General features: G+C 41.0%; 1 protein-coding gene across 1 annotated transcript; it reads left to right on the forward strand.

The window, feature by feature from the left end:
• The first annotated feature begins 6,811 nt into the window (after nt 1-6,811).
• LOC122738940 (60S ribosomal protein L21-like) lies at nt 6,812-21,304 on the forward strand. Its single transcript, XM_043980812.1, has 4 exons — nt 6,812-6,911; nt 10,976-10,982; nt 20,599-20,683; nt 20,831-21,304. Exons 1-4 carry the CDS (start codon nt 6,812-6,814, stop codon nt 21,302-21,304), a joined length of 666 nt encoding a protein of 221 aa, XP_043836747.1.
• The last annotated feature ends 1,379 nt before the right edge of the window (nt 21,305-22,683 follow it).

Genomic DNA, 22,683 nt, shown 5'->3' on the forward strand with positions numbered 1-22,683 from the left:
GGTTAATCATGAAATATTTGTTTTAGTGCAAAATGATCACTCATGCTCAGAGGAGATATTTTCATAAGGAGAGGGGGTGGGGGTAGAGATGGGAAGGGCGCTAGAGTAGAGCTCAGATTGTCGAGTCAGCAGACTTGGGTTCTAGTCCTGGCTCAGGCTAAGTGTGTGACCTTAGACAAGTCACTCTCCCTCCTTGGGAGGCAAAGCTCTGATGTGCTCCATTGCACAGTCTAATATTCTTTGTGTGAGGGCTCCTAGTTGTACCAAACAATTTATATTCTTTATTTTTAATTATTCTATACATATTTTTTCATAATAAACTTATTCTTTTTTTGTAACATACATGTCATTCTAATTCCCATTGACAAATACAGGTACTGTATTTAAATATAAACAAAAGCATAAGAAAAGAAAATAAGAACAAACATATGAAATTAAATGTTTTCAATTCCAAGAGATTGCACACATGTCTGTAAACATCTGTTATATACCAACTTTTAACTCCACCCCAAAATGTGTATTATTGACTTTAACCTAATAATGCCCACATCACCTTTGTTTTGTGCTCTTTTCTGATCTTCCTTTCTATGTAGTTAATGTCAGTATATATTCTAAAATCCCTTCCAGCTCTGATACTCTAAGGTACTATCATTCTATAGCTTTTGTCCTCATCTGAACCAGCTAGGTGGCAAAGTAAATAGAATAGTAGACCTGAAATTTGGAAGATCTGAGTTCAAATCTAGCCTCTGAATACCAACTGTATGACGCTGGGCAGGTCACTTAACCTCTGCCTCAGTTTTCTCAATTATAAAATGGCACTAATAATAGCACCTACCTCCCAAGATTGTTGTGAAAATCAAATGAAGTAATATTTGTGAAGCACTTGCCACATGGTTGGTGCTTAATAAGTTCTCGTTTCCTTTCTTCTGGCTCTAATGCTCTATTTTTGTTTTTTTGTTTTTTGGGGCAATGAGGGTTAAGTGACTTGCCCAGGGTCACACAGCTAGTAAGTGTCAAGTGTCTGAGGCCAGATTTGAACTCAGGTCCTCCTGAATCCAGGGCCAGTGCTTTATCCACTGCACCACCTAGCTGCCCTGTTCTAATGCTCTATGTCTAAACATTCTAAGGTCTCTTCCAGATTTAACATTCCATCTATTTATTCAAGAAATATTTTTAAGTACCTACTATGTGAAGACCACTTCAACAAGCACTGGGTGGGGAAGAGATAGTTCAGATATATAGTTCCTACACCCTTCTGTTATGGGGGGAAAATGGGGTATGGGGTTTGGGTTAGGGGTAGGGGTCCTTAGGAATTCCTCTTTAAAGTATTACACCCTCTTGCACACAAAAGCAGTGAAAATAAGATGGTAATTTATTTAGGGAAGGGAAGGGAGGGGAAGAGAAACCATGAAAGAAATCCTTGGACTTCTCATGGGGAGAGAGGTATGGAACAAAGCACGTGGCTCTAAGGTACCAATCTCCACCAGCAGGAGGCTGGCAGGTACTTTTATAGAGGACTGATGGGGGGGGGGGTGTTTCCATTTGACTGTGGAAAGTTCCTTTAGTGAGGGAGGACCATCCCCCACTGGTGGTGACTAGAGGAATTGGGTGAGGGGTGGCTACAGATTTCTCAAACCATCTCTCTCTTTAGGACACAAAGGCAGCAGCCACACCCAAATTTATCTCCCCAGGGGTAAGGGAGACCAGAATGAAGGGTGGAGGTCCCAAAGCTAGCTCAGTCCGATCTTGTTCCGCTTATCTCTCTATCGTATCTGTCCTTCAGTTTAGTTTCTCAAGGAGAAGATTCTTTGATGTGCCCCAGAAAACTTCTGGGGTACTCTGGGCCCCATGACACTTCGAAATTAGTCTGGTAGGGAAATAAGACTAAGAATGTAATACATAATATTTCATGACTAAAACATCAGAGAATTATAAAAACAAAACAGCACGTGAAATCCATGGGAAAAGATCATGACTGGGGGCCATGAAGGAAGAATCAGAGAAAGCTTGATGGAGATGGGGGCATTTGTGTTAAACTTTTAAAGATGGTTAGGCTCCATGATGCTAGAGAAAGTCACATCACACTCCTATACCTACTGGGTACAGTACAAACTAATGTTATCTAGTCCCAACTGGACCCTTTGCTGCAGGGAAAAATATTTATTCTTCTTCTACTGACTCTCTCCTCAGTTCCTAAACTTTCTCTCTTCGGTTCCAGAATGCTTCCTCCACCCCACTCCTTCTCTCTCAACAGATGCCCTAGCTTTCTACTTTATTGAGAAAAGACAGTTTATCTATTGGGAGTGCCAAGTTCTTCCTTACTTCAAGGCTTTTCCCTCAAAATCTTCCTTCTATCCTCTCTTCCTGTGACTAAGGTAGAAGCAGCCCTTTTCTTTGTCAAGGCTGACCCCTCTCTCTGCCTGTGGTCTTCATCTCAACTATTCTCATCTTTTAGGATAATAAATCCAGAGCTAGAAGGGATCTCAGAAACCATTTAATCTGACCTCTTCATTTGTTAGATGAGGAAACTGGGGCCTAGAGAGGTTTAATGATTTGCCCAAGGTCACACAGGAAGTAAAAGATTGCTCCACTAATTATTCCCTCCCTCTCATCTTCAGTCTTTCCCATACTGGCTCTTTCCCAGCAACCTACAAATATGCTAATGTCTGCTCCATCCTTTAAAAACAAAAACAAAACCTCATTCTACCCCAACATCTCCTCAAGCTATTGTCTTATATTTTTCCTCCTCTTCTTTGCCAGACTCCTTGAAAGAGTCATTGAAACTTGCTTCTCTCTCTTCCTTACCACCTGGTCACTTCTCATTCCTTTATAAGCTGGCTTTATACCATTTCACTCAACTGAAACTATTGTCTCCAAAGTTATAATTTTTTTTTCACATCCAAAAATGTATTTCCTATTCTGCACTTTGAGTCTATCACCTCTCTGAAAGAAAATATGTAGCATTCTTCATAACTGGTCCTCAGGAATTACTAATGATTTCTTAACTGCTAAATCCAATGGTATTTTCCCAATCTTCATCTTCCTTCATCACTCAGCACTTTTTCATATTTTTGACCACTCCCTAGTTTGGATAAACTCTCTTCACTTATTCACATGACACTGCTCTCCTAGCTCTCCTCATCTCTGTTCAACTCCTCTTCTTCTTAGCCTCCATTGTAGTATCAGAGTATCTCATGTCCTTTCAGTGTGGATGTTCTGAAAGCTCTGTTCTGGGTCCTCATATCTTTTCACTCTGCAGCTTCTATTTTGAATACCCCATCAACTTATGCAGGTTCAAGTATGATTTCTATGCAGATAATTCCCAGATCTATATTTTCAGCCCTAATTTTTCTTAATCCAACCACTAATTCAGAAAGAAAGAAAGAAAGAAAGAAAGAAAGAAAGAAAGAAAGAAAGAAAGAAAGAAAGAAAGAAAGCAGGCAGGAAGGAAGGCAGGAAGGAAGGAAAAGAGGTTCCTGCCCTCAATTAGTTTATAGTCTTTCAAAGGTCTTACATTATACTGGACGTCTGAAGGTCTCCTCTTCTTTGATCAGTAAGTTTTCTCTGCCAATTGTAGAGGCTCAGCTCAGGTGTATGTTGGGGGAGGGGGAGGGGAAGGCAGTCCTCTCTATAAGCCATAAAAACCTCTAGTACTAGCTTCCTGCTCCAGTCAGGGGAATCCAAGCTACAGCTTCCCCTCCTCCTTACAGATCTCCCATAGTCCCATGTAGCTCATACACACACACAAAAGATAAATATACAAACATGCTACATACATAAGCACACACTGACATACATGGACATATTTATAGAGCTACAATAAACTCATTGGCACATATTGGCAACATATAGTCACACAATATTGGCACATACAAAAATACATGTATGTATATATACATATATAGTCATATTCATACATACATAGTCACACTAGCACAAATTCAAGCATCCAAACACACAATGACACTCATATATAATATTCAGAACACACTAAAACACATTTATATGCAATGGCACACAGAGAAACACAGAAAATACACACACATAGGTACTAATTCTTGACCCATTCATTTGTATATGCTCCCACATACACATACTTTTAGAAATATTTTCCCCAAATTGAATGTAAAGATAATTTTAACATTCATTTTTTTAAATTTTGAGTTCTAATACGCATATACTTTTTAAACGCACATGCACACATGCACACATATACACATACACATTTTTTCCTCCCCCCTTCAGAGGTCATGAATGTGACCCTTGACCCTGTTCTCCCCTCCAAATGATTTATCCCCTGGAAGCCTAGATCCAACTACTTCTTCTCCACTCACCCCCTAACAGTCAGATTCATGGATACTTTCATCTCCACTGAAAATAATTTCCAAACAATAATAGCAATAATTTCCAGGTCAAGCTGCTTGATTGTATTCCAGGTCTCTAGAAACCTTCCCCTAACTTTCCTCCAGTACTTTTCTCTGGATTTTTTCTTTACTCCATCCCAGTCCCAGACTCCCCAGTTCTTTCCTTCCAGAGTGGGAGGGCCATCTAGACCTGAGTATGGTTCTTCCAGAAGAATTTGGTGGAAGATAAAAGGGTTTCCACTGAAAAACTAGGGGTAAAGGTGAGACCATAATGAGAATTTAATAACATCGTAGAAAGAGCACTATACTTGGAATCAGAAGAATTGGGTCTAAATCCTGGCTCTGCCACTGACAACCTTTATGATCTTTAGCAAGTCATTTTCCATCCTCCCCCCCCCCCAGGGCAATGAGGGTTAAGTGACTTGCCCAGGGTCACACAGCTAGTTAAGTGTCAAATGTCTGTGGCTTTGAACTCTGGTCCTCCTGAATCCAAGGCCAGTGCTTTATCCACTGCACCACCTAGCTGCCCTCTTGAACAAGCCATTTTGAACCTTCTACGTCTCATTTTTCTCCTAAGTAAAATGAGGGGTTTGGATTAGATAATTTCCCCCTACAAATCGCATAAAACTACAGAAGGCTGTGGGATTCAAAAGGACTTTTTGATGACATAAGGACTTGTTTCCTTTGGGTTAGAAGCCAATTTAGAAAGAGATTGATTTTTGGACAAAATAAATCCTCCGGGAAAGATGGTGAAAGGAATTCTGATGAGAAATGAAGAGAGATCATTCATGCAGAAGCCTGAAGTGTAAGAGAAAGGTTAAAATCAGAGACTTTTGAGGACTCCTAGCAATCACTTTATCTGTCCCCTACCTAGGGTCTCATCTAATCACCATGCTACATAGGTGGATGCCTAATGGTGAAGATAATAAAAATTGTTTCAATTTCTATCGTGCTTTAAGATATATGAAAAAATTTTCACAACAATCATATGAGGCAAATATTATTAACCTTATTTTAGAGATGAGGAAACTGAAGTTCAGAGAAGTGAAGTGATTTAAGTTCATAGGACCTAGAGCCAAAAGAGATTTTAGAGAGCATCTAATCCAATCCACCCATTTTACAGATGATCAAACTGAGTTTCCAGTGCTGAAATGATTTATCCAAGGTCACAAAGTGTATGAGTGTTAGAGCCAGGGTTTGAAGCAAGGTTTTCTGCTTTCAAATCCAATGTTCGTTCCATGACAATATGCCATATGCATATCTCCGTAATGCATACCCATGTTATCGTGCAAATGTATACACTACTGCAAATACATACACAGATACACATGCACATGTTTATTTTGAGATGCATGCCTTCTCTTCATTTTGTGTACATATGCAATTGGTACACATGTACCCCTACATACACATGTTTTCACCTACTTGGAAAAGTCATTTACCGTCCCTGAACTTCAATGATCTCATCTATGAAATAAAGAGACCGAATTGGATGCCCACCAAGATCCTTTCTAGATCAACATTTTATGTCCTATGATTTTATGCCTGGACATAAGCAATATCTTGACATGCATGTGTGTGTCTACATGAATATACTCACATATGCACCCAACCTCCTGCCCAAAATTTTCATGGCACTTGTATTAAGCCCATATTGCATAAGCTCACATATAGAATCAAATCCATACCTTCTCCCACCCCCATCCAGCTAGTTGGCATAGTTATATAGAATGCTATTAGAGTTCAAATCCTTCCTCAGACATTAACTAAACATGTAACCTTCCTCAGTTGCAGCCTTCTTATCTATAAAATTGGGCTAACAGCACCCACCTCCCAGAGTTGTTGTGAGGATAAAATGAGACAATATACACAAATTTTAACATGCTCTATGTGTTAGCTATTTTATTATATGTTCACATTATATATGCCCACATATGTAGCATAATCTCATATGTACTCAGCTTGCTGTATATACTTGTGTTATGACCACTCATGAGCACACAGTCACAGATTAGATTTAATTACATTTTTGCAAGCATGTAGTGGTAGGTTAGACTGGGATCATGGATTTAGAACTGACAGGGACCACATAAACCAGTTAGTCCAACTATAGATTTTACAGTGGAGGAAACTAGGCTCCAGAGAGCTTGAACAATTTGCCCAGGGTCACAGAGGTAGTAAGGAGCAAAGGCAAGGTACCATTCTATTCTCTGACTCCAAATCCTGTGCTTTTTCTATTGCACTGCTCAATGTTGGCAGATTAATGAGCACGTGATGCTGTCATGTTTGTGCATCCCACACATATGTACACACACTGATGTATGCTCATGTTATACCCACATATAATGCATGCCCTCCCATACATGCTTGAGTATGCCCAGCCATGCATGTGTGATGGTCACGTATAGGTGCTAGCCCACGCCTGTGGGGCCCGTGCCCCCACGGACATGCATAGACACGTGCCCCGCACAGGACATCAGGGGAAGGCTGTCCCTGCAGCCCGGGGTGGCTGGAGCGGAGTGGGAAGGCAGCACACGCTGACCCCAGGTATGTTTTGCCTTTTAGAATCCGATGTAACAGGAGCAGCAATTCATGGAGTTACCATGGCAACGGCCGGAGCCGCATTTACATATTCCTCTTCCCGTAATCAGCAGCAGGGACAGCGCCGCCGACTCTCAGCCCGCCTTGTACATAATTCTTTGTTTAGTTTGCTAAACAAGAGCCCTAATTCCGGACTGCTTCCTACTGTCATTATCTCCCCGGGGCTGGCTCCCAGCGGCTCTCTAATTGGAATCCTCAGCTCCTCCCCCCAAGGAGCGGGAGGGAGGGAAATAGGCCTAGAGGAGGGGGCTCCCACCTCCCTTCCCTCCTCTCCTCTCCTCCTAGCCGAACTTCGTAAACTTCCCCCCTGGCTCCTTCCCCTTTCCATCCCCCCTCACTTGCCACCCACTCTTGAGACATAAGAATCAAAGGGAACAGATAATACCCATAAATGACAAGATTTAAAGGGACTTTAGAATTTTGAACACAGATCTTTGGAACTGCAAGGGTCCAGCGCCCTCTTTTAGAGATGAGAACCTAAACCTAAATCTCTTGGCTCTTGGTCCCCCACTCATTCCACAATGCCACATCTCAGGAATGAAATGACAGAATATATAAGACCATTTTGGTTGTAGACAATCAAAAGTGGATACAAATGAGATCTCTCCAGCATTGACTCAGGAAGCTACCAATTAGCAGTCTTCCAAAAGCTCAGCTTACTCTCCTATCACCAGGAACCAGAGTGGCCCTGTTCTCCCCAAAACTCCTGAGTCAGCACTGGGGACCACCCAACTGGGCCCCTGCATAAAGGCGGCTGGTCCATTTACACAATCTCACCAATTCAGCCTTCTGCTGTCTGGCAGAGAGCAGGGGCTCAAGTCACACCTTCCCAACGAATCACTAATTCACTGTACTCCATTTGCAAGAAAGGGATGCAAGAATCCAATTAGAATATGGAAGACAAGGTAGTGCACTGAAGAGTACTGAGTTTAGAGTTGGGAAACTTGGGTTCAAAACCCAGCTCCATTATTTCCTATGTGTGTGACCTTGAACTTAACTTCTCTGGGCCTCAGTTTCCTCATCTGTAAAATGAGGTTGTTGGGCCCAATGATCTTTATAGTACCTTATGTAGTATTTCAATACATGTGGTTACTCCCTTGAAATGATGATTACATCCTACCCATGCCTTCTCATCTCCAGTGATTCTTGTCCATGTCCTCTCCTAAACTCTACCTAAAGGATCTACACAACATGCTAAGGACCTTCTTCTCAACCTTTCAGTGTTATCTGGCTACCAGGGCTTCACTCAGATTATCTTTGCTTGTGTAAAAGTTGAGTTCATCCCGTGGTTGGGGGGGGAGGGGTTCTTTTCAGAGTATAATGATATAATTTTTTTTTTTTTGCCACTTAGAGCAAAATGTTTCTCTTTATTTTTTTAATCATAAAAGTATTTTATTATTTTCTAGTTCTATGTAGAGATAGTTTTCAACATTTGTTTTTATAAGATTTCTAGTTTCAAATTTTTCTCCCTCCCTCCCCAATATAATTATTTTCCTCTCAAAAATATCTCATTTGGGAGGTGTGACTTATATTTGGACCAATATGGTTCAGTTTTTGCATCACCTTAAAACGTGAACAATAATAAGAAGTGACATTCCAGTAGTGTTTTAAGGCTTATAATGCATTATCCCTCCTCATCTTCACAACAACCTTGTGAGGAAAGTGGTTCAAATATTACTTCCCATTTTACACATGAAGAAACTGAGGCCCAGAGAAATAAAATTACTTCCTCAAGGCCATATGAGTTAGAGAAGTAAGATTTTAATACTAAGTTTATGGTCATAAGTCCAGTGTTTCTTCCAGTATATTTTGCTGCCTTCACAAATGGGAGAGAACAGGAAGGCACTGAGGGAAACTCTCCAGGGACCAGTGTGTGTGTGTATGTGTGTGTGTGTGTGTGTGTGTGTGTGTGTGTGTGTGTGTGTGTGTGTGTGTGTGTGTGTGTGTGTGTGTGTGACTCCAACCACCCTCTATACACATAGCTAAACAAGAGTGCTTACCATTTCTTGAACACAGGCTGGGCTACTTGGCCTCCTTACTTTTTGCATAAGCCTTTCTCTGTGCCTAAGATATCATTCTCACAAATTATATCCATCTAGTCAACTTTTAGAAGCCTATCCACCCATCCTTTAAGGTCTAGTTCTTTTTTTTTTTTTTTTTTTGCGGGGCAATGGGGGTTAAGTGACTTGCCCAGGGTCACACAGCTAGTGTCAAGTGTCTGAGGCTGGACCTGAACTCAGGTACTCCTGAATTCAGGGCTGGTGCTCCATCCACTGCGTCACCTAGCCGCCCCAAGGTTTAGTTCTAATGACAGATAATTATCAGATCACAGAGTCATAAATTTACAACTGGAAAGAATTTTAAAGACCATTAAGTCTATCACCCTCATTTTACAGATGAGAAAATTTAGGAACACAGAGATTTAGTGACTAAAGCTCTCCTACTAGTAAAAATCATACAACCAAGAAGAGTCTGAGGCAGTATTTGAACTTAGCTTGTTCTGACTCCAAATCCAGTACTCTATCTGCTACTTATTAGCTATTCCAAGAAATCTTCCCTGAGAAGCAATGGGTAAATAGGGTGTCATAAAAATGATAACAAAAATCAATCTCAATCTCTCTCTCTCTCTCTCTCTTTCTCTCTTTCTCTCTCTCTCTTTCTCTCTCTCTCCCTCTCCCTCCTCTGAACTTTTGTTCAGAAGCACTTTGTTTCTTTCTTTTGGCATGCCTCTCCTTTTCTGCCATCTTAGTGGAGGAAGAGCATGGAGGGAAGAAGGAGAGAAGAGAAAGGTAACTAAAAGATAGAGAATGGAAGAACAGGGGAAAGAGGAACAGAAGTGGGGAAAAGAAGGAAGACCAGGAAAAGAAGAGAGAGAGAGAGAGAGGAAGAACAAGAAGAACAAGAAGAGCAAGAAGAAGGGGGAAGAGGAGAGAAAGAATAGGAGAGGAAGGAAAAGGAGAGAGATGGGGAAAGATAAATAGGAGAGGAGGAACAGGAAAAAGAGGAAATAAGAGAGAAGGGGAAGGAAGAAAGGAGAGAGAGGGGAGAAAATGGAACAAGAAGAAAGAAGGGAACAGGGAAGAGAGAAGGGAATATAAAGTAAAAAAGAGTAGAGGAAGGAGAAGGAAGAGAAAAGCAAAGAGGAGGGGAAAAGGAGGAAGAGGAAGAGGAAAAATGAGGAGGAGGGGGTAGAAAGAGGAGGAGGAAGAAAAAGAAAAAAAAGAGGAGTAGGAGAAAGAACCGACCTAATTATTGACTTCCATTTCATTGGGTGAAGACAGGTGGGTTAGAAAATATGCTTAGAGATGACTGACTCACATTTTTATATAATTTTTAATATTTATGATAACACATCATTTCACTTGATTCTCACAACAACCTTGGGAGGTTCTTGCTATTATTATCCTCACTTCACAGCTGAGGAAACTGAGGCTGAAAGGGGTTAAATGACTTGCCCAAGGTCACACAGCTGGTAAGTAACCAAAGTCAAATTTGAACTCAGGTCTTCCTGACCAGGCCCAGTGCTCCATCTCCTGCTCCACATAACTTCCCCTACATGTGAATGTTTTCTCACAGTAACCCTGAGAGGGTTAAAACCCATTTTACAGACTGAAGAAACAAAGGCACAGGTAGTAAGTGGCAGAGCCAGGATTCAGGTCCATGTCCTCCATCTCCAAATCTGGTATTCCCCCTCTAAATCAAAGAGAACTGTGTCTTTTCTCTCCAGAATACAGCTCCTTTAATCCTGCATATCACTCCCTCTCTGGTCCTCAATTTTTCTGTCCCTACCTAGAATTGCAGACTCCCTTCTCACCTGGTCAGACCAGGTGAATTGGAAGATGTGCTTGGAGATCCTCCAGAGAGAAGGAGCTCACTGGAAGAATTCTGAGAAGGAATCGTCAGGAAACGTATCTTCATCCGGGTGACTTAAAAGAAGGACTCAAGGGATGGAAAACCCAGGCCCTGTCTCTTCAGGGCCCTCTCTCCCACGGGGCCACTTCCCCCCACAGCTGGAAGGTGAGCCCACCAGGGACCAGCTCGGCTGGAGCACAGGGCATATCAGCTGAAAGCAATTTACTCTGAACCCCAGCTGCCAGCAGGATAAGGTTTTCCTGAGTCCATCCGTTTATTCCAAAATGCTTTGCTAAAAGCCAAAATACACAAGGCGCCAAATTGCTGACATGTGTGTCTGCTTGTTGCTCAAAGCCCCCTGCATTCTTCTCTGCTCTCCTGGGCCGAGCTCCACTGCTGTTTATTTAGAGTACGGAGAACACTTTAGCAGGATCAAGAAGGCCCAGTTAAGAGTCCATGGGAAAAAAAAAATGCTTTTGGAGGGGGGAGAAGGAAAAAAGAAATAATAGCTTGGATCCATTCTTGTTCATAAATGTGTTTTGCCTACAGTCTCCTGCCCACCAGCCCACACCCTCTATTCCACTGCCTGATGGCCCCACATGGGGTTAATGAGCCCTGGGACTTAAGCTGCCCTGTGGACCCCACAGAGTGGAGGGGGGAGTGCAGACCCCACGCAATGGTGGGGCTGCCTTTTCAAATCCCAGACCCTGATCCGTAACTAGGTACAGTCCTGCTGTTCTCTCAGAACAGGTCCCTACATTCATTCCCTTCTCTAGTCACTTGAATTCTAGGCACCATCACCTAGAATCTTAAAATGTTAGGCCTGGAAAGGATCTTAGAATATCGAATGTTAGAAGATAGAATGTGAGTATCTGAAAGACCTCAGAATAATCTAGTCTAATCTGAAACAAACAGTTATTAAGTACCTACTAGGTGCTAGTGACAGAAGAAGAAACTTATCCTATGCAGTTAAAGCTTCTTAAACTTTGGGTCAGGACCTTTTATGGGGTAAAGTAACTGAATGTGAGGGTAGAGAAAATTTTGGCAACAGAAAAAAGGTTATATACACCTATTTTATATACCTATGTACCCCAAGGTCTGGTAAAAATTTGTCAGGCAAAAAGGAGTCAAGAGCAGAAAATGTTTAAGAAGGCTTGCTATCTGTAACGATGTAAGGAAAGAGAGAATGATCACTGACAACTAGAGGAAACATAGAATTCAATTTTAATGGGCATTATTAAGAACCTAAGGTGGGGGGGCAGCTAGGTGGCGCAGTGTCTGAGGTCGGATTTGAACTCAGGTACTCCTGACTCCAGGGCCAGTGCTCTATCCACTGCGCCACCTAGCTGCCCCAATTTCAGGAAAATTTAAGGACAAAGATACAATATTCAGCTGCAGGGATTAGGGAAGGCTTAATAAAGAAGGTGGCAACTAAACCGAGCTTTAAAGGAAAAGGAGCAGTATGAAAGGTAGAGATAAAAGAAGCATTCAAAATATAGGGAAGAACCTGTGCAAATAATCAATACAGGGGAAGATAACATGTAGAGTTTCAAGAATAGCTAGTAAAAAAAAAAAAAAAAGGGGGCGGCTAGGTGGCGCAGTGGATAAAGCACCGGCCCTGGATTCAGGAGTACCTGAGTTCAAATCCGGCCTCAGACACTTGACACTTACTAGCTGTGTGACCCTGGGCAAGTCACTTAACCCCCATTGCCTCACAAAAAAAAAAAAAAAAAAAAAAAAAGAATAGCTAGTAGTTTGGTTAGGGTGGAACTTAAAATGCATGAAGAGGGATAAAATGAAATTGGGTTGAAAAGGCAGGAGAAGAGTATAAAATAAGGCTGAGTGGATCCAAGGTATGGTGGACTTTAAATACTAAGGCTTTTTAACAGGGGAATGACATGATCAGATCTGTATATATTAGGAAGTTTATTTCAACAAGTGTGTGGAAAAATGGGTTGGAAAAGGGAGAAAGTGGAGGCAAGGATAGCAACCAACAGGCTCTTACAATATAGTACAGGTGAGAGGTGAGGAGGATTTGAGCTAGGATAGTTGTAGAGAGAAGAGGACAGTGATGGATATAAAAGATATTGTAGAGGAAGACTCAACAAGACTTGGCACCTGATTGGATATGGAAGGGAAGGAAGAGAGAAGAATCAAAGGAGACTCCCAGGTTTTGAGCCTGGGTGACTTTGAAGATAGTGATGTCATCCAAAGGAATGAGGAAATTGGGTCAGGTTTTAGAAGGAAGATGAAGAATTCCATTTTAGGTCATTTAATTGTATTTGAGGTACTGGTGGGACATTGAGGTTAGAAAATGCAACAATACGGAACTTAGAACAGAATGTCACAGTCAGAAAAAAAAAAGAAAACCTCAAGTGCAATGATAAAATATAGCACATTACATGTTTTTTGAGCATCAAATGAGGTAATATAGGTAAAGCATATATAAACACCAGTTATTATTAGTTCAGTTCTTACTTTTGCAAATGTCACACTCTGCCATGTATGATACTCATGTGTGTATCTGCCATAGCCCTTAGATGTGATACGGTAAGCTCTTTGAAGGCAGGGATTTGTAATCAGCTAGTTTTATTCCCTACAGACTCAGAATAATTGAAGAGAATTGGCATCTTTCCCCCCACCCCCAACTCAACCCAAGCTTAGTTTTTACTAAAAGTTTTTCAAAATTTCATTCCTTATCTTTACTCTGAAAAGCCAACAGGACCCCAAACATTACAGAACCTTAATTTATTGGTTTTTTCTTTCCTCTTCTCTTCCCTTCTCTTCCCTTCCCTTCCTTTCCCTTCCTTTTTCTTCCCTCTTCTCTTCTTTCTTTTGCTTTACTTTTCTCTTCTTTGCTCTGTGTGTATACTGTTCCCCACCACCCTCCAGCCCCCCATAGCTCCTCACTGAAGTACAAATCAGCGTGGTAACCCTTGTTGACTTCTGGGAACCCTCACTGTAGGAATGTTCTATCATTTACAAATAGTGTAATGTAGCAAAAAACAGCACTGAGTTTGAAGTCAAAGCCCCTGGATTTAAATCCTTGACTCTAGAGGAAAGGCTTCTTGAAAAAGGTGGAATTTTGGCTGACTTAAGAAAGTGATAATAATAGTAGTAACTAATATTTATATAACAGTTTAAGGTTTTCAAAGCACTTTACAAATATTTTGTCATTTTTAACCTCACAACAACCCTAGGAAGTAAGATGCTATTATTAACCCCTTTTTACAGTTGAGGAAAACAAAGCAGCCAGAAGTTAAATGACTTGACCAGAGTCACACAGCTAGTAAATGTGAAAAGTCAAATTTGAACTCTAGTCTTCCTGATCCCAGGTCCAGTGTTTAAATCTACTTTATCCATTGCAACACCTAACTGACTTGAAGGAAACCAGGAGGCAGAGACTAGGAAGTAGAGCATTCCAGGCATGAGGTACAGCCAGTGAAAAGCCACAAAGTCAGAAGATGGCAAGAAAATGAAAGGAGGCCAGTGTCCATGGAGAGTAGAGTGGCAGGTAGAGGGAACTAAAGTATAAGAAGATTGGAAAAGTAGGAAGAGGAGAGCTAAAAGCTAAAATAAGAATTTAAAATTTAATCCTGGAAGTAATAGGGAGTCACTGGAGTTTATGGGGTGGGGAGAGTGGAGATGACATAGTCAGACCTGCACTTTGGAATATCACTGATAGCTGAATGAAGGAGGGACTAAAGTGAGGAAAGCCTTGAAGCAAAGAGACCAAGCAGAAAGTTATTGCAATAGTCCAGGTATGTCATGATTAGGGCCTGCACCACAGAAGCAGATATACAAAAGGGAAGAAGAGAGAAAAGGGAAAAAGAGAATAAAGGGGAGAGGTGCTCTGAAGGTAGAATGAACAGAACTTGACAACAGATTAGTTATGAGAGTTGAGAGAGAATAAAGAATCAAGGATGACATCTAGGTTTCAAACCTGAATGACCAAGAGGATGGTGGTACACTTGACAATAATAGGAAAGCTTGGAAGAGATAAGAGTTTAGGGGAAAAGATAATGAGTTCAGCTTTGGACATATTGAATCAAGATATTCATAGGACCTCATGTTTGAAATGTCCAATAAGCAGTTGGATATGTGGGGCTGGAAGTCAGGAGGGAATTGAGAGCTGGATAAATAGAATTGAGAGTCATCAGCAAAGGGATAATGATTGAATCTATAAGAACTAATAAGATCACCAAATGAAACAGTATGGAGGGAAAAGAGAAGGCAGCCCAGGACAGAGCCTTGAGGGACACCAATGGTTAGCTGGCATGACCTGGTTGAAGATCCAACAAAGAAGATTGATATTACATGGGCATCAATGGAGCGCACACAAGTCAGATCTTGACAGATGACTACCCCACATCTTTTCTGGTCCTGTATCTTTTTAATGATATTTTTTTACTCTGCTCCTTGCATGTAATTATTCATAAATAAAATACTTCAGCTTATTGATGTCCACCTTGTACCTCCCTCAATTGCTTCTTGGGAGAGCCATAATTTCAATTCTTCAGAGACTGAGATGTGACATGATCTGTAGCCATACAACCTCATCAGAAAAATATTAGTGTTAAACAGATGAAGTGAATATCTTATGGGGTGAATTTGGGAATCATTAAAAGCACCATGCAATTTTCCAAAGGCAGAGTCTAGCCCCCTCTCTTCCTTCTATTTCTGGACAAAAGCCATTATCCATCTGTACTGTCTGCTCAAAATACATGTACTAATGGGCTGGTTCTATGGGTCATCCATCCAAAAGCCAGTCGTAGTCTGGACAAAAGGCGTTCTATATCCACTTGATTTTTCCTTGTGGATAATTAGACCTAATCCTTTTGAGTGATTATGGATTCCATCTAGGTGGCTTTGCATTGTTCCAGGGCTTTATTCAATCAGCACAATGTCAACCACAAACAGAGTCATTCAGAGGAACTCATCATTTTGAGGAATCTCTTTTCCATTTGGACTCTATACTAGACATTCTCCATGACAGCAGCAAAAAACTTGGCAAGCACAAATACCTCAATGATGAGACACATGTCTAATGATGAATTCATAATTTCTTTCTCAATTTGCTACCTATCCTGACTTTTCTATTTCTATTTGATGGTGCACTATTCTCCCAGTCATCCAGTCTCAATACCTCAGTCATCTTCTCCTTCACCACACCCATATCCAATGAGTCACCAAGTCCTATAAAACCTGTCTCCACCATATCTCTCAAACCCATACACTTCTCTGCACACATCCCCTTTGACTATCCTAGTCAAGGTCCTCATCAGTTTATCTGGAATTTGATCCAAGGAAGAAGATAAAGAAGAAAAAAAGTCCATAGAAAAAATAAATCAACAAAAATTGTAAATTAAGAAAGCAATAGAGGGGGCAGCTAGATGGCGCAGTGGTTAAAGCACCGGCCCAGGATTCAGGAGTACCTGAGTTCAAATCCGGCCTCAGACACTTGACACTTACTAGCTGTGTGACCCTGGGCAAGTCACTTAACCCCCATTGCCTAAAAAAAAAAAAAAAAAAAAAAAAAAGCAATAGAGCACTGTTCCCCTTCCCCACCCACTACCTATTCATGGAATAACTGAATTAGCCAAGGACTAGAAACAATGGAAATTGGAAAAGAAACTATACAGTATATCCTGAGAAATATCCTCAAATGGGAAAAAGACAAATTCTTGCCTAATTTCCACAGTCATTCCCCAATTGAGAAATAGTCAAAGTATATGAACAGGCAGTTTTCTGATGCTGGAATTTGGGGTCAAATTGATCTTGAGACGTACCAATTTTACCTCCTACATCAATTTCATCAGTTTCCAAGTGTTTAACTAGCACCTCTAGGCATGTGACTGAAATCTATATATTCTTTGTCACCACAAAAAGTGCTGCTAAAAATATTTTTGTACATGTAGGTCCTCTTCCCTTCTTTTATGATCTCTTTGGGATACAGAGCTAGCAATGGTATTGTTGGATCACAGGATATGCACAGTCTGATTGCTCTTTGGGCATAGTTCCAAATTAATGAAATCTTGAGCTCAAGTACCTCTCCCATAATTCCTCCCTAATCTCTCTCCTAAACTCTCCGGTGTTACCACTTCCTGTTGAACATCTTCACCTGGATGCTCTACAGGTATCTCAAACTTAACGTGTCCCAAACAGAACTTATTATCTTGCCCTGCCCCCCCCAAAAGAACCTAGGCTTCCTCCAACCTTCTTCATTTCTTCTAATGGTGCAACCATCTTTCCAGTCATGAAGGTCCAAGACCTTTTGAAGTCATCTTTGATTCTTCCCTTTCTCTCAATTGTTGAGCCCTGTCAGTTGCCATGACGTATCAGTTTTCATTCTTAGTTGTTTTTTGTTTTTTTGTTTTTTTGCAGGGCATTGGGGGCTAAGTGACTTGCCCAGGGTCACACAGCTAGTAAGTGTCAAGTGTCTGAGGCCAGATTTGAACTCAGGTATTCCTGAATCCAGGGCCTGTGCTTTATCCACTGCGCCACCCAGCTGCCCGACATATCAGTTTTACTCTAGAATAACTCTTATATCTGTCCATTCACATAGGTCAGGCAATGATTTCTTTCCTGAATAATTTCAATAGCCTTCTAACTGATCTCCTAGCCTCTAGTCTCCCCCCTCTCCAATTCATCTTCCACACAGCTGCCAAATGGTTATTTCCCAAACATTTATCTGACGATGTCATCCTTTTTTTTTTTTTTTTTAAGTTAGGCAATTGGGGTTAAGCGACTTACCCAGGGTCACACAGCTAGTAAGTGTCAAGTGTCTGAGGATGGATTTGAACTCAGGTCCTCCTGAATCCAGGGCCAGTGTTCTATCCACTGTACCACCTAGCTGCCCCTCGTGTCATCCTCTTACTCAAAGCTTTCAAATTACTCTTTATTGCCACTAGAACAAAATACAAACTCTTCATCTTAGCATTTACTTTGAATGCAATCTTTCTCTTTTTAATAGTATTTTTTCAATTACATGTAATAATTTTCAACATTCATTTTTATAAGGTTTTGAGTTCCAAATTTTTTCCCTCCCTCCCTTCCCCCCTGCCCAAGATGGAAAACAATCTGATATAGGTTATATGTGTGCAATCATGTTAAACATATTTCTGTATTAGTCATGTTATGAAAGAATAAACAAAACAAAAAAGGGAAAACCACACAAAAAAGTAAAAATAGTATGCTTCAGTCTGCATTCAGACTCCACACATAGTTCTTTCTCTAGATGTGGAGAGTATTTTCCATCATGAGTCTTCTGGAATTCTCTTGGATCATGTATTGCTGAGAAGAGCTAAGTATCATAGTTGATCATTGCAGTGTTGCTGTTACTATGTACACTGTTCTCATTCTGCTCACTTCACTCAGGATCAGTTCACATAAGTCTTTCCAGGTTTTTCTGAAATCTGCCTGCTCATCATTTCTTTGTTTGTTTTGGGTTTTTTTTGGCAGGGCAATGAGGGTTAAGTGACTTGCCCAGGGTCACACAGCTAGTTAAATGTCTAGTGTCTAAGGCTGGATTTGAACTCAGGTCCTCCTGAATTCAAGGCCAGTGCTTTATTCACTGTGCCACCTAGCTGCCCCTCATCATTTCTTACAGCACAATAGTATTCCATCACATTTATATACCACAACTTGTTCAGCCATTACCCAGTTGATGGACATTTCCTCAATTTCCAATTCTTTGCTACCACAAAAAGTGCTGCTAAAAATATTTTTGTATATGTAGGTCCTCTTCCCTTCTTTTATGATCTCTTTGGGATACAGACCTAGCAATGGTATTGCTGGATCACAGGATATGCACAGTTTGATTGCCCTTTGGGCATAGTTACAAATTAATGAAATCTTTCTTTACCTCTGTCTTGTGTAATTCCTAGTGTCCTTCAAAGAACAGCTCAAGTACCACCTCCTATATGAGGCTTTTCTTACTCTCCAAGTTATGAGCACTCTCTCTCTCCTTTAAATTACTTTGTACTACTTTGTATATCTTTGCATGTACTAACTTGTGTATATGTGGTATCTATCCTGCAGAATGTAGGGTCCTTGAGGTCAGAGACTGTTTCCTAATTTTTTTTTTTTATAGCCTGTTGCCCAGCCATGCCTTGCACAAAGGTGAAAACTAATAAATATTTGTGGAATTGAATTGCTGAATGAGAAAGATGAAGCAGTTTGCCCAAAATCACACAACCAGTTAATCACAGAGCCAGGATTCTGCCCCTAGAAGGGACAAGCAAAGTAATTCTGCTGGCACCATTAGAACTTCTCCCCCTCCTCCCCACCAAAAGGAGCAGGAACTAGATAACCTCTGTGATCTCTTCAAATTCAAGATTGTGTGATTATTTCATCTAAGAGGCATCATAATTTAGTAGAAAGAGAACTAAACTGGACTTGGAATTAAGACAGATGAGTTCAAAGCCCAGCTGACATTTATTAGGCATGGGACCTGGGCAAGTCATATGATCTCCTTGGGCCTCAGTTTCCTCACCTATGAAATAGAAATAATAAAATCTGTAGTAGCTACTTCACATGATTGATGTTGGAAAGTGTTTTGTAAACCTTAAAAGTGCTATATAAATGCAAGTTATTATTATTATTATTAAAAAATAAAAAGAAAGGGGGAAGGAAGGTCTGTGAGCTGGGTAGAGGGACTAGTTTGGTCTCTTCTCCCTAAGGTTGATGTCTCTATTATGTGTCCTGTATCTTTCCTTTGCCAAAATGTGCTTCCTGTTCAAACAGAACTGGAAAAAAAAAAGTGACTCTTACGTCCCTCAGTCATCCATCAGGGCCACCAGACACTTCAAGCTCTACTGTAACCCAGACCCTAAGTTTAGGACAGTCTGTCTAGGGATATCCTAAGAATCAGGGTTAAGTAGAAATGGAATAATGAAGATAGTCACTGAGAGGTGGGATCCTAGGAAAGAGAATGTTATTCCTGGGAGCTGCTCTGAGCTGTTCCCAACAGTGAGCCTCCAAGATTTCTTTTTTTTTTTCTTTTTTGAGGGGGAAGGGGGCAAGAAAGAATAAGTACTATAGGATTTAGAACTAGAAGGGACCTCAAAGTTAATCTAGCTCAGGGCCCAGTGGATAGAGCACCAGCCCTGGAGTCAGGAGGACCTGAGTTCAAATTCAGCCTCAGACACTTAACACTGGCTGTGTGACCCTGGGCAAGTCACAACCCCAATTGCCTCACCAAAAAAAAAAAGTTCATCTAGCTCAACCTCCTAATTTTTCAGATGAAAAAACTGGCACTGAGGGAGAAATCACTTGTTCAATGACTGTTTTGGTTACTTTTACTCCACATGCCAGCTAGGAGATCAGGATGCTAGAGATAGGTGCCTGCTGATTTGCTGCAGGAATCCCTTAGTCCTCCTCAATCCAACCTCATCTGGAGGACTTTAGGACTTGAATTGGGGCTAACAAATTCAAAAGCTAGCCCCTCCTATTCGATGGATTTATAGGAAGGAGGAGGAGAAAAGAGAGAGTCAAGAGGGCAGAATCATTGAGGTGGGGCAAATACAAAGTGCGGGGAGAGCTGAATGGAAAGGAAAACCACTCCTGGGGTTGGGGAGAGGACTAAGGGAATGGCCAGAGAGGAAGTCCTGCCAAGGGGAGGAGTAGCTCTACCTAGAGACTGGATGGAGTAAGAGTAACTGCTGCCTGCCTTCGTACTCTGCAGCTCAGCATGCAGTGCCCACCACCACCACACTAAAGTCACACAGGAAAGGAGCAACAGAGCCAGATTCTAACCCACTTTCTCTTATTCCAAATCTAGCCTTCTTTCCACTACCCCCACATTGTCTCTGCTGGTGGACCAATCGTTAAAAGAGGAACAAGACCTGTCCTGCTTGCCCCTAGAGGTCAGAACTAGGATCAATGGGAGATAGGGAGGGAAATTGTAGGGAGCCAGATTACAGCTCAGTAAAAGGAATAAATTCCTAAGAATTAGAGCTAATGGCTTTCCGCCGGCTCTGCCATATTCCAGTGAGTTGCCAAAATGACTAACAATAAAAGGAAAAAGGAGAGGGACACAATACATGTTTTCTAGGCCCTTTAGAAAACATGGTATTGTCCCTTTGGCTACATATATGCGAATATACAAGAAAGGTGATATTGTAGATATCAAGGGTATGGGCACAGTTCAGCAAGGAATGCCCCACAAATGTTACTGTGGCAAGACTGGATGGGTATATAATGTTACTCAACATGCTGTACGAATTGTTGTAAACAAACAGGTTAAGGGCAAGATTCTAGCAAAGAGAATTAATGTGCATATTGAGCATATTAAACATTCTAAGAGCCAGGATAGCTTCCTGAAGAAGGTAAAAGAAAATGACCAGAAGAAAAATGAAGCCAAAGAAAAAGGCACCTGGGTTCAACTGAAATGTCGGCCTGCTCCACCCAGAGAAGCACACTTTGTGAGAACCAATGGCAAGGAACCTGAACTGTTGAAACCAATCCCCTACAAATTCATGACATAAATGACTAAAAAACATAAAAGATTCTTGGATTAAAAAAAGAAGAAGAATTAGAGCTAATGATGGAATGCGCTATTTTTGTAGATAGCAAGCTCCCCATCATCAATAGACCTGAAATCAGGAAATCTTAAGTTCAAATACATGTTCTAGCTATGTTTACCCTGGGCAAGTCACTTATCCTCTGTCTCAGTTTCCTATCTGTAAAATGGGGATAATAATCTAATCCCCAGGTTGTTGGGCAAAATAATATTTGTAAAGAGCTTTGTAAACTTTAAAGTACTACATAAATGCTAGCTATTAATTATTATCGATTGAGAATATTTTTCTTCCCATTTCTTTTTTTTTCCTTTTTTCTTTTCTTTTCTTTCTTTCTTTCTTTCTTTCTTTTTTTTTTTGCAGGGCAATGGGGGTTAAGTGATTTGCCCAGGGTCACACAGCTAGTAAGTGTCAAGTGTCTGAGGCCAAATTTGAACTCAGGTCCTCCTGAATCCAGGGCCAGTGCTTTATCCACTGTGCCACCTAGCTACACCTATTAATTATTATTAATAGGACCTTTTCTCTTCCTTTACTGAAAACATTGAGGTCATTCAATGTGTGCTCCCTCTTTTCCCATTCAATCTATTTCAAAACCTCTTGACATCATTCTCCATTCTCTCCTCCTTTCCCCTAGTTTCTGATAATGAGGTAACCCTTCTCCAGGCCAAAGCCAACCCTTTTGCATTCCTACCTCTAGAATCCCTCTCTCCTTTCAAGACTTGGCTCAAGCAGAACCTTCTATGCATAGGTCTTTTTTCTGATCCCCTCAGCAGTTCCCTCCTTAACCGTCAGGTATTTAACTGTTTTGCATTTAATCTGTATATACATATCTACATATGCATGGCCTCAGGGGGTAGCTAGGTGGTACAAGCACCTGTCCTGGATTTAGAAAGACCTAAATTCAAATCCGACCTCAGACACTTGACACTAGCTGTCCATGACCCTGGGAAAGTCACTTAACCCTCATTGCCTGCCCCCAAAAAAAAAAGTATATACATATGCATGGCCTCTCCTGACAAAATGAAAGCTCTTTGAGAGCAAGAATTATTTCAGTTTGGGGTTGGGTTTTGTTTTGGTCTTTTTATTCCTTGTGTTCTGCAAGGTGCTTGGCACACAACAGGCACTTAATAAAGATGTGTTTATTGATTACATGATTATCACAGAGAGAGAATTAGATTTGGAAACCTGAACCCTTTCCACTCTGCTTTATTGAACCACATGAGAGAAGCAATAGCTTTCAGACACCTGCCCTCTTGCCTCCAGGATCGATCTCATCCAAGAGTAGGGCTTGAGATGAGATCAAGGAAATGGTGTTGGATATAAATTCAGTTAAACTCCTGGGAAAC

The sequence above is a fragment of the Dromiciops gliroides genome, chromosome 2, assembly GCF_019393635.1.
Source record: "Dromiciops gliroides isolate mDroGli1 chromosome 2, mDroGli1.pri, whole genome shotgun sequence".
NCBI lineage: Eukaryota > Metazoa > Chordata > Mammalia > Microbiotheria > Microbiotheriidae > Dromiciops > Dromiciops gliroides.